Below are 16,385 nucleotides of genomic sequence, written 5' to 3' on the forward strand. Positions count from 1 at the left end.
CCTCAGCTTTAAGTTTGCTCTGCATAATTTAGGGCGCGGCTCTGTGGGACACACACATCCACAGAGCCCTGCTGGCAGGCCATGCGTCCCAGGAACAAGAGAAAGAAAATGGCCGCCCCGGAGCCTTTTATAGCCTACCCAGCATGCAGTTCAGTCTATTGGTGCTTATGGGAGGTCACTAGGCATTGTGGGTAGGTCAAGTTAATGTGAAATGTACACAACAGTCACTTCCTTTCATCTTCTTATCTTCCAAGAAAGAAAAAAACAAAACATAGTCCATTCACAATTTTGGCCGCTAGATGGCACCAAATACTAACTTATAAAAGTGCATATAAGACAACATAGCATTAAACCATTAAACAAATATGCGACCGCTACATGCTCCCCCTGCTTTGAGTCTTTGGTCCCCAAAGATATGCAAGATCCTGTCCTTATTACACATTTTTGCTTCTAAACGGTTGCATAATACTGACAGAGGAGCTTCTCACCATATTTCGTATGATGGAGAGCTATTCTGTGTACCCACAGCTGTCACCTTGATATCAGGTACAGATGTGTTAAGGGGTGAAATGGGGTTCTCCCTTTCTAAATTGACAGAGGAGGAACTGGGCTCTTCGGCATTGCTTTTACTGGTAACTTTAGCCACTTCAGAACATTCGCCCAGTGTATCATATGTTGATCTTTTTGGTGGGCGAATGTCCATCTTTCCTCTTTGTTTTTTGGGTGTGTCCACCACTTCTGGGCAAACACTATTTTCTTCTATTACAGACCTCTGCATTTCAAAGTCAGTGGGAGACAAGCATTCCTCAGAATGTTCAGATAGTGGTACGAATTCTGGAACTTCTGGCCTAAGAGCCTCACTATCTTCTCTTTTTGTCTGGAATGAAACACTCCTTTCAGCTTCTGGTGTATCAGACAACCACAACCAGCTGATGTCCATGTCCCTCTCCACATTATCCTCAGTTGTCAAGGATCCAGGCTGAGACCTAGTTACAGGCCAACGTGCAACAGTGGATGTAGATGATAACTCCTCCTCTGGGATTATCCTAACTGCTTTGGTGAGGGGTAAGAGGTGATTCCGATGCCAGGTCTTAACTGGTCCAGCGCTCCCTTCCGGTCTAATTTCAAACACTGGGAGCCCTAGAAGTTGTCTACATACAATATATGGCTGCGACCTCCAGCGGTTAGCCAGCTTATGTTTTCCTGGAATTCCCAGATTTCTTAATAAGACTCGGTCGCCAGGTTGTAGGTCTTGAATCCTTACTTTGAGGTCAAAGTTCCTCTTATTTCTACTCCCTCTGTTGTTTGACATAGCTTGAGCCTTCTCATAAGCAATCTTCAGACTCCTCCGCAACCTATTTGCGTACCCTCGATGAGAGGTCTCTGAGGTGTAATCCAGAGAAGTTCCGGAGCCAAGTCAACCGGTAGTCTAGTTGTAGTTGTATCTGCAACCGACTCCACTCTTTATGCAGCAAGCGAGCTTCCCTCTGAGTGCTTTTGAGAAGTAGGTCAGGATGCCGACTCTCCAAAGCCTCTAGTACCAAGCTACAGAGTGGATCTTCCTGTTGGTCTCTCCGGAGGTCCTTTCTTAATAACTTAGGTAGACCTTCCTCTGTGATCTGGGAGACATTACAGTAGCACTTGGGCACCCCTGCTGTGGTCACTCCAACTTCTTCAGCTCTGGCTCCACCCTTCTCCTGCCACTCCGCCCCTTCACAAAGGGCTCTTACTCCTTCAGGGGCAAGCTGGGTCCAATCTTCTGAAGGGCTCGGGAAACAGTGTGGTCTTCTTGACAGCGCATCCACATTTCTGTTACCCACCCCTGGTCTGTATTTCAGGCTGAAGGTAAATGCTGAAAGGGCAGCCAACCACCTGTGGCCTGTGGCATCCAACTTTGCGGTTGTGAGCAAGTATGTGAGGGGGTTGTTGTCTGTTTTGACCATGAATTCCGCACCATATAGGTAGTCCCTTAGCTTGTCCAACACAACCCACTTCAAGGCCAGAAATTCAAGTTTGTGAGTGGGGTAGTTCTCAGCAGGGGCTAGACTTCGGCTCACATAGGCAATGGGCCTTAAATGCCCATCATGTTCCTGGTAAAGCACCCCACCTAGCCCATCTCGGCTGGCATCCACGTGCAGTTCATAGGGTTTGGTAGGATCCGCATAAGCTAAAACCGGAGCAGTGGTAAGGCTCCACTTCAGCTGTCTGAATGTCTCTTCGCATTGCGGAGTCCACCTATCCTGAATGGACTGCTTCCTCTTTCTGGGTCTTTCTTTCAGTTTCCCAAGTTTATCTGAATCTACATCAGCTTCTTCCTGGTTCTTCAATAGCTCCGTAAGTGGGTGAGCTATTTTTGCAAACCCCTCCACAAACCTCCGATAGTAGGAATAGAAACCCAGAAATGACCTGAGCTCAGTCACATTTGTGGGCCTGGGCCAAGAGGTAACAGCTTCCAACTTTTTAGGGTCCGTTGCCACTCCCTCTGCAGACACGATGTGCCCCAAATAGTTTACCGAAGGCTGATAGAACTGGCACTTTTCCATTGAGAGCTTCAGGCCTTCATCATGAAGTCTCTTCGGGACTTTCTCCAGGCGTTCTTCGTGCTCTTCTAGAGTTCGGCCAAACACTATGACATCATCCAAGTATACTAGCACCTCAGTCAAGTTCATGTTGCCCACAGTCTTCTCCATTAACCTCTGAAAAGTTGCCGGAGCCCCAGACAGACCTTGTGGCATCCGGTTGAATTCATAGAACCCAACGGGGGTAATGAAGGCGGTCTTCTCCCTATCTTCAGGACTCATGGGGATCCACTCTTTAAATCCAGCACGCTGAACCACTTCACCCCCAACAGGCTCTGTAAGGCATCTTCTATACGAGGTGTAGTGTATTAGAATGGTCCGTCGGTTCAGTGTCCTATAGTCAATACACAGCCGTAATGACCCATTCTTTTTTCTCACTACCACTATCGGGGAGGCATATGGACTCTGGGACTCCCTGATAATCCCAGTCCTCTTCAGCTCAGCCAGCTGTCCTCGGAGGTCCTCAAGATCCCCCAAAGGGATCTGTCTGACCCTTTCTCGAAAGGGTTTGTCTTCCTCCAGCCGAATCTTGTGTTTGGTGCTCTTTGCATACCCCACATCATACTCACTTCTCGAAAAAGCCTCTCTCCATCTCATGAGCTGGGCTTTGGCCCTCTCCATTCAAGCAGGTGTAAGGGGTGTGTTCTTCGGGTAGAAATCTTCTAAGGGGATTGCCCCCTCTTGTCCTCTCACAACATCACACGGTGAGACCGGGGTCGCTTGATTTGCCTGTCCAAGCAGCATTCTTGCTGGTATCTTCACGGGTAAGGCTGTTGTGTTTCTGACACTTACTGAGACTCTCCCCCTGCTTCTCTTAAGTGCCTTGGTCGATAACACTTTTTGGATTATTTCTAGACCTATATCTTCTTCTTGAGTGTCCGTCTCCAAGACAATGAAAGGACCAGGTTGTCTCCAGCTCAACCTGACAGAGGCTTTCAGTCAGACCACTTCACCCGGTTGTACCAGCTCTTCACTCCGGTCTAGGCGCCAAATCTTTCCCACCCCTTCTGGTGGGGCCTTCTGTTCGTGCACTAGATTCTTGTACACTTGGGTTAACATGGGGTGTACCCTCATGGCTGGGGTACTATCCTCCTGCACAAGCGGTGTCAGAAGTCTTCGGACCAGATCGGTATTGGTCCCGATGATAAGGGAGCTTCTGTGAGCCCCTGGGGGGTGAGGACACACTACTGCCAGGGTGTCGAAAGTCTCAGCCTTTCCAGCCACACTCGGGTCAAAAGTGAGTTTGATGGGGATGTAACCCTCATAAGAGAAATTCTGGGTACCCAGGCCCCATATCTCCAATTCCTCCAACTTTTGGCAGGGGCAGATGTTTGAGATATTTCTCATAAAAATCTTTGTATAACAAAGTCACTTGGGCTCCAGTATCCAGCAGTGCTTTGGCGTAGATTCCGTCTACCTGGATGGGGATGATTGGGGAGGGTCCCACTAGTTTGGGAGGGAATCCACGATGAGTGGTGAGTTTAACTTGCTTGCTAGTGCGTACCTTGATCCCTCGTTTCCATGGGCGCTTACTCGGCTTAGTTTTCTTTTTTGCCCTCAAAACTTGCTATGTCTGGGTTTTGTTGTAGTTGGCAGCTGTTACAGGGCACCCAGTTGTCTCCTTCACTGGGGCCCTTGAAGTTTTCTGCCGACTTTTGGCGTTTTACTGCTGCCCTCAGGCTTGGGCATACTCTCCTATAGTGTCCAACCCCTCCACAGTTGAAACAGGGCCCAGATTTTCTCTCAAGTGTGGATTTAACAAATTTTCTGATATTTGACCCCCTCCATCGGGTGGATTAACGGGTTTGGCAGTCAACAGAGCCATCATCTCCATTAATTGTGACACCTGGGTCTTGAGGAGCTCGATCTGAGGATCATCATCCATTACGCTAACTGTCCTGACCCCAACAGTGCGTTTTGGCTCTTGAGTCTTTTCTTTTTTCCTCTCCAGGATAGCCTCTTCTTCCTGTGCAATCCGAATCAGGTCGGGATATTTCAATATGCCCCCCATCTTGACGAGTTCTTAACTGGAGCGTGATGGGGTCCAAAGGCTGGGCGCCCCTTAAAACTTGTTTGGCTTGAATTTCATCCACCTCACGGGGATCTAGCCCCTTCTTCAACAAGATCTGGTGAATGATCTTGTCCAACCGTCTCATATATTCTGACAGTTTCTCCCCCTCATCTTGATAGGTGTGCTCCAATTGATAAATCAGGTCCGAGACTTTCTCGGTACGCCCAAACACATCCTGCAGGATATCTAGGTAGTCCTGGGCTACACAGTTCTGTTTGCTGAGTTTCCAATTTCGGATAGCTTCTGAAGCAGGCCCTTTCAAACTCTCAGTGATTCGTTGTTTTTTGTGCGCTTCAGGGATGTCCCATTCATCTAAGGCTTGTGTGGTCTGCTCCAACCACTCTTCAAAGGTGTCTTCCTCTAGAGGTACAGGCTGTCGGCCAGAGAAAATACCGAGCTTTCGATACCCAGTCCCTGAGTATGTTCAGTTTCCCTTCTGACATTGAGACACAAAATTCCCTAGGGCTGTAAAGAGCTCTGGTTCAATTGCATCCGGAATTGACTGGGAGGGAACCTTGACTTTAGCTGATCCCATCTGTGAGAAGTTGGTAAGGCTTTCGCCCGGTCCTCCTGGGTGCGTCAGATAAAATTTGGTCTTATCAGCTAATTCAACACTTGTGCCCTTGAAGTTTTCCGGGACTCCCTTCCTCCACCCTAGCAGCGCGTACGTGCGGGATGTCCCATGGTCCGGTCTGACAGCAATCACCTTTGCTTTTTGGTCTGGGGACAGTGCTTTCACCACTTGGTTAATTTGTTCTTTCTCCCAGACATCTCCCCAGAGCTCATTTGCCACGCTCGCTTCTGAGCGGGTGCCTTCTACTTCACACCACTGCACCACAGTGAGGGGATCCATTCTGGGGTTCATAAGGGGGGGCTTGACTTCAGAGAAACAGTTATCCTGGACGAGCCCCCACATGTAGCACTGACCCCCGAAGGAGCTGCTAGTATTTGATCGGGCCTGTTCTCTCTTCAAACACCCCTCAATAATTTGGATTAATCCCCTTGACACAGCTGTAGTGCAGTGTTGTAATGAAGCTGATAACAAACTATAATCCCACAATGGATAATACAGTTATAATGTACCTCTACCTGGGTATCTGTTGCTCCACCTGCAGGAGAAAGGACAACACTGCACACAAATTGTAAGCCTTTTATAGCCTACCCAGCATGCAGTTCAGTCTATTGGTGCTTATGGGAGGTCACTAGGCATTGTGGGTAAGTTAATGTGAAATATACAGAACAGTCACTTCCTTTCATCTTCTTATCTCCCAAGAAAGAAAAAAACAAAACATAGTCCATTCACAATTTTGGCCGCTAGATGGCACCAAATACTAACTTATAATAGTGCATATGAGACAACATAGCATTAAACCATTAAACAAATATGCAACCGCTACATAAATATACCGCGCTAAGTGCCAAAAATGTTAAACAAATATCACATTTGAAACCGATGCGACTTTGAAAAAAATCGCTAAAAAGTCCCATGCAGATAATTTGTTGCAAACATCAATAACCTTGAAGCAATGAAAGTTCCAAATCCCAAGTAAAGTGCTCGTGCTCTACAAAGTGGATACGAGTCCGTGCTTGATAAGTGCTTGATATGTGCTCACAAAATGGTGCCCCCACATAGATGAGAACTCACCCCTCCAAATAGACCAACTATTTCTAGTTTGGTCAAACACGCATGTGGGGCAGTCCCCGTGGATTTTCTGTGGGCTGATGTGGTTTAAGATAGTTGTTTCCTCATATGAATGGACGTAATAAGGAGTGCCTCATTCCTCTATGTACTAGCGTTGTTTGGGGCAGATGTTCCTCATAAAAATGACAGGAAAAGCCTCATTGCGCAGCAACGTTTAAAACATTTATTTCAGATAAAAAAACATGGTATTAGACTCACACGTAAGGGTGCCTAAAAGCCTGGCACCCGATGTGAACAGCAGGTAAGTTTCCAAGAAATCTGCCCATAAGCAGTGGTAAGCCCCCTGCCACGGTATACTGGTTGATTTCCGGGACCGTAAGTGTGTCTCGATGACGTGATAACGTAGAGGTTGGTCAGCTTTATCACATCATCGAGACACACTTCCAGTGTTTTATTATGCAGAGATGGGATTAGTGGTTTACAGAAGACAGAAAGGTGAGCATGTGTGCTTTCAGTTTAGCTTACAGGAAGTGAAAAGGACACTGCATATTTGTCCAGATCAAAAGGTATTTTGTACTTGATGAAAATGCTTTTAGCCTGAAATAATAAAACTAATGCAGCCACCACTGGTACTGGTAAATTGCAGTATATTAAATTTCTGTTCTTGGGTTTAGATATTGTTTAATTCTTCTTCATTCTCTCTACAAACACTCTGTGCTGTGGTGTATGCACCACAGATATAACCCTTCTTCTGAAAAATATTGTCTATTCCATGTAGCCAGCAACTAACAAACTGTATATAAAATAAATGAAAAAAAATATGAAAAAGATACAGATTATCTAAAAAAAAAAAAAAGGTTAGCGAGGAATTAGAAATATAAATGAAGCATCATGCATAGGTGTTAAATGTTTATTTTAATAAAATTGTTAATATAAAAAAATGGTATAATAATGTAAAATAATAAAAAGGATAATATTTACCTGATCTACTAGTAGTTGAAACTGTTGGTTCTCTGTAAGACTGATATTCTCTGTATTTTCACATTTTATTTCCAACATTCTCTTCAAAAATGTGCAACTTAAAGAAAAAAAATAAGATTAACAGCTGATGAGATAATCAAAAAAAAATGAAGGGCATACTCACACCAAATGCAGTGGGACTGCATTGGGTGGCAAAATGCCTTGTCTCCTATTTGCTCAGGTCACGCCAATGTGTTGCGGTGACGTGCAGGCACAGTGCGCTGACAGATGTACTGCGTGCACTACTGTTTATCAGCACAGCGCGGTGAGAAGCAATCCACTGCCTCGTACTGCACAGTTGGCAACTAAACTGTATGAGATGTCTTTGTGATATATTAATAACGTTTGCTTAAAAAGAAAAAAAAAAAAAAGAAGAAACTGCTCTGCTGGTGTGAACAAACTCACTTTATCAGAGCACATTACTTGTTTGAAGATTTACCTTACAGCTGAACACATATAAAAAACACACAATTTAATGCAGCCCTGTAATCTTTAATATAAGTGTAAGTACCTGAATTTGACCTGGTATCAGCCCCAACAGTCTCTATACAGCAGAGCTCAGAGTGGGAGAAACAAAAAAATCAATAAAAAAGCCAATCAACTTATGTGCTGCCAATGCTGATAGGAAAAAGCAAAGTGACAGAAACACAAACTCATTACTGTGCTGCTTCTCCTTTCACTGCAGTCACATTGTGACTTTACCACCTCACCACCTCATCCAATCAGTGAATGCTTTGCATTTACAGAGAAAATGCTGAGCCAGTAATCTCCTGAGGACAAGAGTTGAGAACCACTGTCATAAAGGAACCAAGTTCCTCACAATATCCTTCCGCTTCTGCATTGCTGCTTCGGTCAAGCGCCACCTGCAGTAGGGAGTACAGACTGCACCTGCCTACATGCCCCTTCGCACACTCTGCGTATGTTTCCCTGTGCTTCCTGGCTCCTCCAACAACTTTCCATACCCTGTACATAAGGTAAGTACATATGATTTATGGATTACATGCTTTCTGTAAAAGGTTTTATGCAGCGTTAATAAAAGGCACTTACACACACAGGGATCACAACATTACTGGCACTGCCAAGAAGTAGTGATACCTAAAGAGAGCCTTGTCATGAACTTAAACAATTTCAAGAAAAAAAAGTGTTTCAAATGCGCAATTGCAGCTTTTTTGTTTTTTTGCAATGTGCTTTTGTAATTGCTAGCAAATTTGACCACTCCAAGAAGAGTCAATTCCCTAGCACAGCCCTCTCCATCCTTGCATGTTTTAGTCTTTTCCTCTCCTGGGGTTGTCTAATTATTGTCTGGGCTGGCCCACCTCTTTTATCCATCCCTGCACCACCCTACATAACCTTTTAAGTAGTGCATCTCTAATTATAACAGATATCTTCTGCAGGCACTAGTTCTATGATGACATGATATTTCCTCATATAATGAATCTGCTGGTCTATTCCAGTCATCATAGCACATTTCCTAAATGTTTAAAATATTTTAAACCACCCAAGGCTATTAAGCCAATGCACAGGGCCATTATAGCTGAATTGCAGATATTGATATTTTTGCATTGGTATTTTGGTCCAGCTTGTACAATCCCTGTAAAAGTTGGAATCCACTACAGCAGGCACTGCTACTACAGTGACCACTGCTAGCTTTTGGGTAAGCAGTAGGGCAGCCACTCAGCACAGGACCCAAAAGCTAGCGGTGGTCACTGTAGTAGCAGTGCCTGCTATAGTGGATCCCAACTTTTACATCTGCCTCTCTTCAGGAAGCCTCCCTTTTGGGTGTGGACCAGCCAGGGCGCATTCTGCTCCTTGTTGTAGATACTGATGGCATCTTTCAAGTCCACAGACCACTGTTACGGTTTGTACGTGGCTCTGGATGGTCGTGCCTACCCACCGAGCCTAGTTCAGTTGTGTTGGACCTTTCTACATTGAATTGCTATTGCCTAGCTTGTACTTTGTGTTTACTGCCTGCCACACCATGCTACACCTTGCTCACAAGCGTAATGCCAAAAGTCTGCAGATTGTTATATGGGCATTGTAGGCTGAATATGGAGTGGACAGAGTGGGCAGAAAATTGTGAGGACAGAGTGGATATAAGACATAGCAGACAGAATCATTGGAAGACATAATGGCAAGAACTGGCATAATAATGGTATGGCTGTTATATTGTAGATGTGGTTCATGAAAATAGAAATAAAGTAGACATAGTGGATAAGTGGTGGATAGTAGAGAATGGTTTAAAACAAGAGCAGGTCATGGGTAGACAACAGGAAGCCTGATTCTGACAAGCTGAGTATACTTTCATTTTATATGGGGTCTTTAGGGCCCTGCTAACAGGAGCATAGGGAAATCCCAGACAGATAAGTGACAGATATCTGTGATCACTCCAGACACTGGAGCACAGGTTCAGTATTTGTGTAGGCAAAGTTGGGACTATTGTCTAAGTTTTTGTGAGTGTGGTATGGAATCTTAATTAAGATCTCAGTGTTTTGTTTTCCAGTGCCTCCAACCTTACGGTAATTTTGTGAACTTAGTTCAGAATATCAGTGCATACCACCTTTCCTGAGTTCGTTAATTTATGGGGTTTTCTTACCAAATATAAATATCTCCCAACAAAATTAATAAGTAAATAATTTGACTTTATTAATTACCGAGTATAATTATACAATGTCATACAGAACTAGATTTTCCGGTGATTGATATTTCACACATACATTATCAAAACATCAACACAGCAATGAAACAATATCTGAATATATAATTACTCAGGGGAGTCCAAATTGGTCTGTTGGAAAAATATGTGTGGTAATTTACGCCTTATATTCAAGAATGCAATATCCCTTGTCGCTCGGGGAAACAGTCCTCTGAATTTCTCCGGCCGGAAGGAATCCAAAGTATGTCTCACAATGTCAACAGAACAATATTGCCAATTTGAAATACGGTAAGTATTAAACCAACAGAGCTAATTCAATTAAATGGAGCAATAAAACTCTCCCTGGGATCACACAATTGTAAACTGATGTAAATATGTTTGTCTGAATTCCCTTAAACACGGTTATAATGATGCACAGCCTAGACAGTCAATAAATGTCAATACATAACCTATAAAATATAACCCTTCAGTTTTGAGAGAGAAGATGAAATAGAATCTGTATGATCTGTATCTTACCAATCAGCTTAAAAGGGAAAGATGTCCGCCAATATCTAAGCACATCGAGTGGTTCCATTCACAAGGTCCAGCAAGATGGGGAGTGGTCAAATATCAGCAGACTTCTTGATCATCTAGGGGTGCATCTGGTGTATGGGTCTGTGATCCCTTCCTTATAGCCCTCGCAGCCTTTATACCATTTTGGGACAATAAGCTCATAAAATTATCATAAGCTCAGCCCAGAATGTTTGGCTCACTCTCCATTGCAGAGGCTGCTCTCTAATTAGGCAAATTAGGCGGCAGCCTAAGGCCCCACACTCCCAGGGGCCTCGCAGCCACCGCCTAATTTGCCTAAGTTGTGTGTGGAAATGGGAGGGAATGTCCCCGGTCGGTGTCCCCAAACCGTCTTTAACACGGGGGAACGCGGTGTCCGCAACTACTTTTCCCAGCCGAAGGCGGGTGAGCGGACTGACCACTTGAGAACTGCTCGATGTCCCGGGTCAGTTGGTGGCTGTATGTATTTCCCTCCTGGCTCCTCCCCCTTCTGCTCTGCTGAGCGAATCTCCTGCATGCAGCGGCTGAGCAGCTCCCTGCTCTACTCTCCAGAGTGGATCGGCCTGCAATGGAGGACTTGCCAGAGCTGCCGCGTCATCGAGAAGCCAGTCTGTCTGTCACAGCCTTAAGGTGCTACCCGACACTGACAGGCTGACAGCATCCCGTGATGTCACCTCCCGACTGAGATCACCCCGAAAATCAAGGCTGCCAGCCGCCCGTGACCTCACAGCCCTGAGTGACGTGATGTATGCCATCTGACATATGATGCCACCTACTGACCCCTGCCATAATCATAATCCTCCTCATCATCCCCCTGTTCCTGGCATCCCACTTCCCTATCTCCTGTCATCATACTTCCTATCATCCCCCCTGTCATCATTTCTATCCTCACCATAATCCCCCTGTGCCTGGCATCCTATTACCCCACCCCTGTGTCATCCTCATCCCCCCTGCACGCCACTGCCAGCTTCCGACCACCCCACCCCCCTCATCCTCATCCCCCCTGCACCCCACTGCCAGCTTCCGACCACCCCACCCCCCTCATCTTCATCCTCTCTGCACCCCACTGCCAGCTTCCTACCACCCCACCCCCATCATCTTCATCCTCCCTGGACCCCACTGCTAGCTTCCTACCACCTCACCCCATCATCCTAATCCTCCCTGCACCTCACTGCCAGCTTCCTACCACCTCACCCCCGTCATCTTCATCCTCACTGCCAGCTTCCTACCACCTCACCCCCGTCATCTTCATCCTCACTGCCAGCTTCCTACTCCCTCACCCCCGTCATCTTCATCCTCCCTGCACCCCACTGGCAGCTTCCTACCACCTCACCCCCGTCATCTTCATCCTCCCTGCCAGCTTCCTACCACCCCACCCCCATCATCTTCATCCCCCCTGCACACCACTGCCAGCTTTCTATCACCCCACCCCCATCATCCCCCTGCACCCCACTGCCAGCTTCCTACCACCTTATACCCATCATCTTCATCCTCCTGCACCCCACTGCCAGCTCCCTACCACCCCAACCCCATCATCTTTTTCTCCCCTGTACCCCACTGCCAGCTTCCTACCACCCACCCCCATCATCTTCATCCCCCCTGTACCCCTCTGCCAGTTTCCTACCCCCCACCCCTCTGTCATCTCCATCCCCCTGTACCCTACTGCTGACATCCTACCACCTCAACCATTGTGATCAGCATCCCTATCATTCCTCTGTATCCCATTTCTGGCATCCTACCACCCCACCCACTGTCATCATCATCGTAATCCCTTCTGGTACTCCACTGCCAGCTTCCTACCTCCCACCCGCTGTCATCATCACCCCCCCCCCATACCCCACCTCTGACATCTTACCACCCTGCCTCCTGTCATCAAAATCCCCATCACCCCCATGTACCCCATCTCTAGCATCCACCACCCTACCCCCGTTATCATCATCCTTATCTTCCCCCCTTTACCCCACTGTCAGCCTCCTACCAACCTACATCCTGTCATCATCATCTCCATCCTTATCATAATCCCCCTGTTCCTGGTGTCTTACCACCCCACCCCCATAATCTTCATCCCCCTGTACCCCACTGCCAGCTTCCTACCACCCGACCCCTGTCATCATCATCCCACCTTGTATCCCATTGCCAGTTTCCTACCACCCCACCCCCTGTAATCTTCATCCCCTTTACCCTACTGCCAGCTCCCTACCACCCCACCCACTATCATCATCATCCCAATACCCCACCTCTGATATCCTACCACCCTGCCCCCTGTCATCAACATCCTCATCATCCCCCTGTACCCCACCTCTATAATCCAACCATCCTACCCCCATCATCACCCCCCCTGTACCCCACCTCTAGCATCCAACCATCCTACCCCCATCATCATCACCCCCCCGTACCCCACTGCCAGCTTCCTACCCACCCACTGTCATCATTATGCCCCTTTGCTGACCTCCTACCACCCCACCCATTTTCATCAATATCCCCATCATCCCTCTCTACCCCACCTCTGGCATCCTACCACCCCACCCCCTGTCATTATCATCCCCATAATCCCCCTGTACCTGTACCCCACCTCTGGCATCCTACCACCCTGCCCCCTGTCATTATCATCCTCATCCCTCCTGTACCCCACCTCTGGCATCCTATCACCCTACCCTTTATCGTTATAGGGAAGATATGATCTCAGCCTCTCATCCCAATGCTGCCACCATCATCCCAAACTGCATCCTGTCATCCAACCAACTGTACCCCAGCAGTTGCATCACACACCACAATACTGCCCTGCCACCCAGTGCGAGGTAATGATGTGCTGTAACCTCTGGCAAACAATCAGTGAGTGATAATGATGAGCAGTAATCATTAGCAACCAATCAGTGAGCAGTAATAATGTGCAGTAACCTCTAGCAACTAATGTGCAGTAATGATGTGCAATAATCTCTAGCAACCAATGGGTGGGCAGTAATGATGTGCAGTACCTCTAGCACCAATCATTGAGTGGTAATATTGTGCAGTAACCTCTAGCAACCAATCAGTGAGCAGTCATGATGTGCACTAACCTCTAACAACCAATCAGTGAGCTTGGAGCAATCAATGAGTGTGAACCAGACTTTTATGTGTACATTATTAAAATGTTTTTTTTTTAGAAAAGTCTATGTGCATGTTTGTTTTTTGGGATATTGGGGTGGAGAGTCTATCGCTTGAATTATTTATTATTTTATTTTTCCCATTATGGGAGTAAGTAGGGCCTCATGTCTAAGATTTGCATAAGGCCTCACAAAGCCTAGAGCCGCCTCTGCTCCATTGGTTGGGGAATTTTAATGATTTACCGTGTAAGATATCATCTTCAGCCACCGGGTGTGTCTGAGGACAGAACATGTGTTCTAAACTTATTTGTTAAAAGAAAAAAATATTTTTTCTTTTATAAAGGGTATTTATTTATATATTGGGGCTATGAATACATGTATATATTGTTTATGAACCCCCAGCAATTGGTATAAAATATAATTATTTAGTAAGAATTTGATTAATTAATATACACACAATGAATATACAGTATATATGGACAGATGCATGACTCCTGCCAATCCTATGAACACTTATGTTATACTTACCTCCTATGTGCACTTGGTTTTGCACAGAGCAGCCCCGGATCCTCCTCTTCTTGGGTCCCTCTTTGCTCCTGGCCCCTCCCTCCTATTGAGTGCCCCCACAGTCAGCAGCTTCCTATGGGGGCACTGGAGCTTAGTCACAGCTATGTGTATCCATTCAGACATGGAGCCCCAACCTGGCCCTGCCCCCTCTCTCTCCCCTGTTTGGCTGACTGACTTTGATTGATAAGCATGGGAGTCAATGGCGCTGCTGCTGTGTCTCAGCCAATCAGGAGGAGTGTCCCAGACAGTTTAGACATTCGTGGACATCACTGGAGAGAGATGGGGCTCAGGTAAGTAATTAGGGGGGTGCTGGGGTGGCTGCCACACACAAAAGGTTTTTTATCTTAATGCATAGAATGCATTAAGTTAAAAAAACTTCTGCCTTTACAACTCCTTTAATACATTTTCTGTTCTATGTTCTTTACAGATATACTGTATGTTACATGTGTGTGTTTGATTTGTTAGCTAAGAAAGAGGCATTTTTTATTTTTTTTTTTATTTTTTAAAAGATGTTTACATTTACATTTGATGCTGCTTTAATAATATTACATTTGTAACACTTTATAAATAATAAATGTTAATTTGTTTTTAAAGCCTGTTTCATGAGACTATTCCTTTAAAAAATATATATTATTGTATTATTGTTATATAAAAACCTTCAAACATATATCAAATACATTTGGAAAATAAGTTTTACCAAGTTAAAAAAAATTGAGTAAGTTACAAGAAAAAATACCGTATTTATTGGCATATAACACGCACAGGCGTATAACTTGCACCTTCATTTTAGGAGGGAAGTTTCAGGAAAAAAACTTAAGTTTTAAATAAAAAACTTTGAAGCAAAATAAAGGTCAGTGTCCATCAATGCATCCTCACCATTGCCCATCTGCAGCCTGATCAATGCCATCTGCAGCCTCACAATTGCCCATCAATGCAGCTTGATCAATGCCCATCTGCAGCCTTACCATTGCCATGAATGCAGCCTGATCAGTGCCCATCTGCAGCCACACCACAGATTACTGCTACCTCGAGAATCTCCTGTTTACTCGGCAGCCTCTTTAATACAAAGCCCCCTGGACCGGTTTCTATGATAGACAGAACACTGGTCCAATGCCGGCCCAGGAGACGGGAATTCCTATTACAGAAGCCGCTGAGTAAACAGGAGATTCTCGCTGTATGTAATCTGATGGCTCTCGTCCCGTCCCCCTCCCCGTTCCCTCCTATGCAGCCCAAATTCCAGTATCGGCGTATAACACGCACACACTAGTTGCACCTGATTTTCAGGGTGAAAAAGTGCGTGTTATACTCCAATAAATACAGAAAGTTAATATCACTTAAAACTATGGTTCCAGACAAGTAATAGGGTGGCACCACAGTGTTAGCACAGTGGTGTAGTGGTTAGCACTTTCACCTAGCAGCAAAATGTTCACTGGTTCAAATCCCAACCACAACACTACATTCATGGAGTTTCCATGTTCTCCCTATGCCTTTGTGGGTTTCTCCAGTTTCCTCCAACACTCCAAAGACATGCTGGTAGATTAATTGGCCTCTTTTTCTAAATTGTACGAATGTGAGTTAGGGGTCTTCAATTGTAGGCTCATTGGGAGCAGGGACTGATGTGAATGTACAATGTATATGTAAAGTGCTGCGTAAATTGACAGCGCTATATAAGTACCTGAAATAAATAAGTTAATGTGTGTATTCCTAACTTAAACCTATGGTCTATAAATTGAAAATATTGAGTAGGCTTTACTTAAACCTATAGTCTAGAAACTGGAAACATTTTGTTGGCTTTACTTAAAGTAATTGTAAACCTTGTTTTTTTTTAAAATAATAAATATATCATACTTACCTCCACTGTGCAGTTTGTTTTGCACAGTGTGGCCTCGAACCTCGTCTTCAGTCCAGTAGTCCAGCCTTTGCGTGCATAGACACAGAATGACGGATTTGGCCCCGCCCCCCAGCATAGGATGCATTAATGTGAAAAAAACACGAGGGTTTACAACTCCTTTAAACCTATGGTCTATAAACTGAAAAAAATTGAGTTGGCTTTACTTAACCGCTTGCCGACCGCCTCACGCAGATATACTGCGGCAGAAGGGCAAACAGCATCTCCCCGTTCTGCCTAGTGACAGTGTCACTCGATCTCTGCTCCCTGTCATTGGAGCAGAGATCAGTGATGTCACACACACAGCCCATCCCCCTGACAGTTACAAACACG

At 45.5% G+C, this 16,385-nt stretch overlaps 1 protein-coding gene across 6 annotated transcripts in view; it reads right to left on the reverse strand.

The window, feature by feature from the left end:
- LOC141135138 (baculoviral IAP repeat-containing protein 1e-like) overlaps nt 1–16,385 on the reverse strand; it is a 116,087-nt gene that overhangs the window by 40,151 nt on the left and 59,551 nt on the right. For all 6 annotated transcript variants that reach the window (XM_073624406.1, XM_073624409.1, XM_073624407.1 and 3 more), the window contains one exon: nt 7,274–7,370. In XM_073624406.1, the coding sequence (XP_073480507.1) occupies nt 7,274–7,370 (97 nt within the window). The remainder of the gene's footprint in view (nt 1–7,273; nt 7,371–16,385) is intronic.

This window comes from Aquarana catesbeiana, linkage group LG01 (assembly GCF_042186555.1).
Source record: "Aquarana catesbeiana isolate 2022-GZ linkage group LG01, ASM4218655v1, whole genome shotgun sequence".
Taxonomy (NCBI): domain Eukaryota; kingdom Metazoa; phylum Chordata; class Amphibia; order Anura; family Ranidae; genus Aquarana; species Aquarana catesbeiana.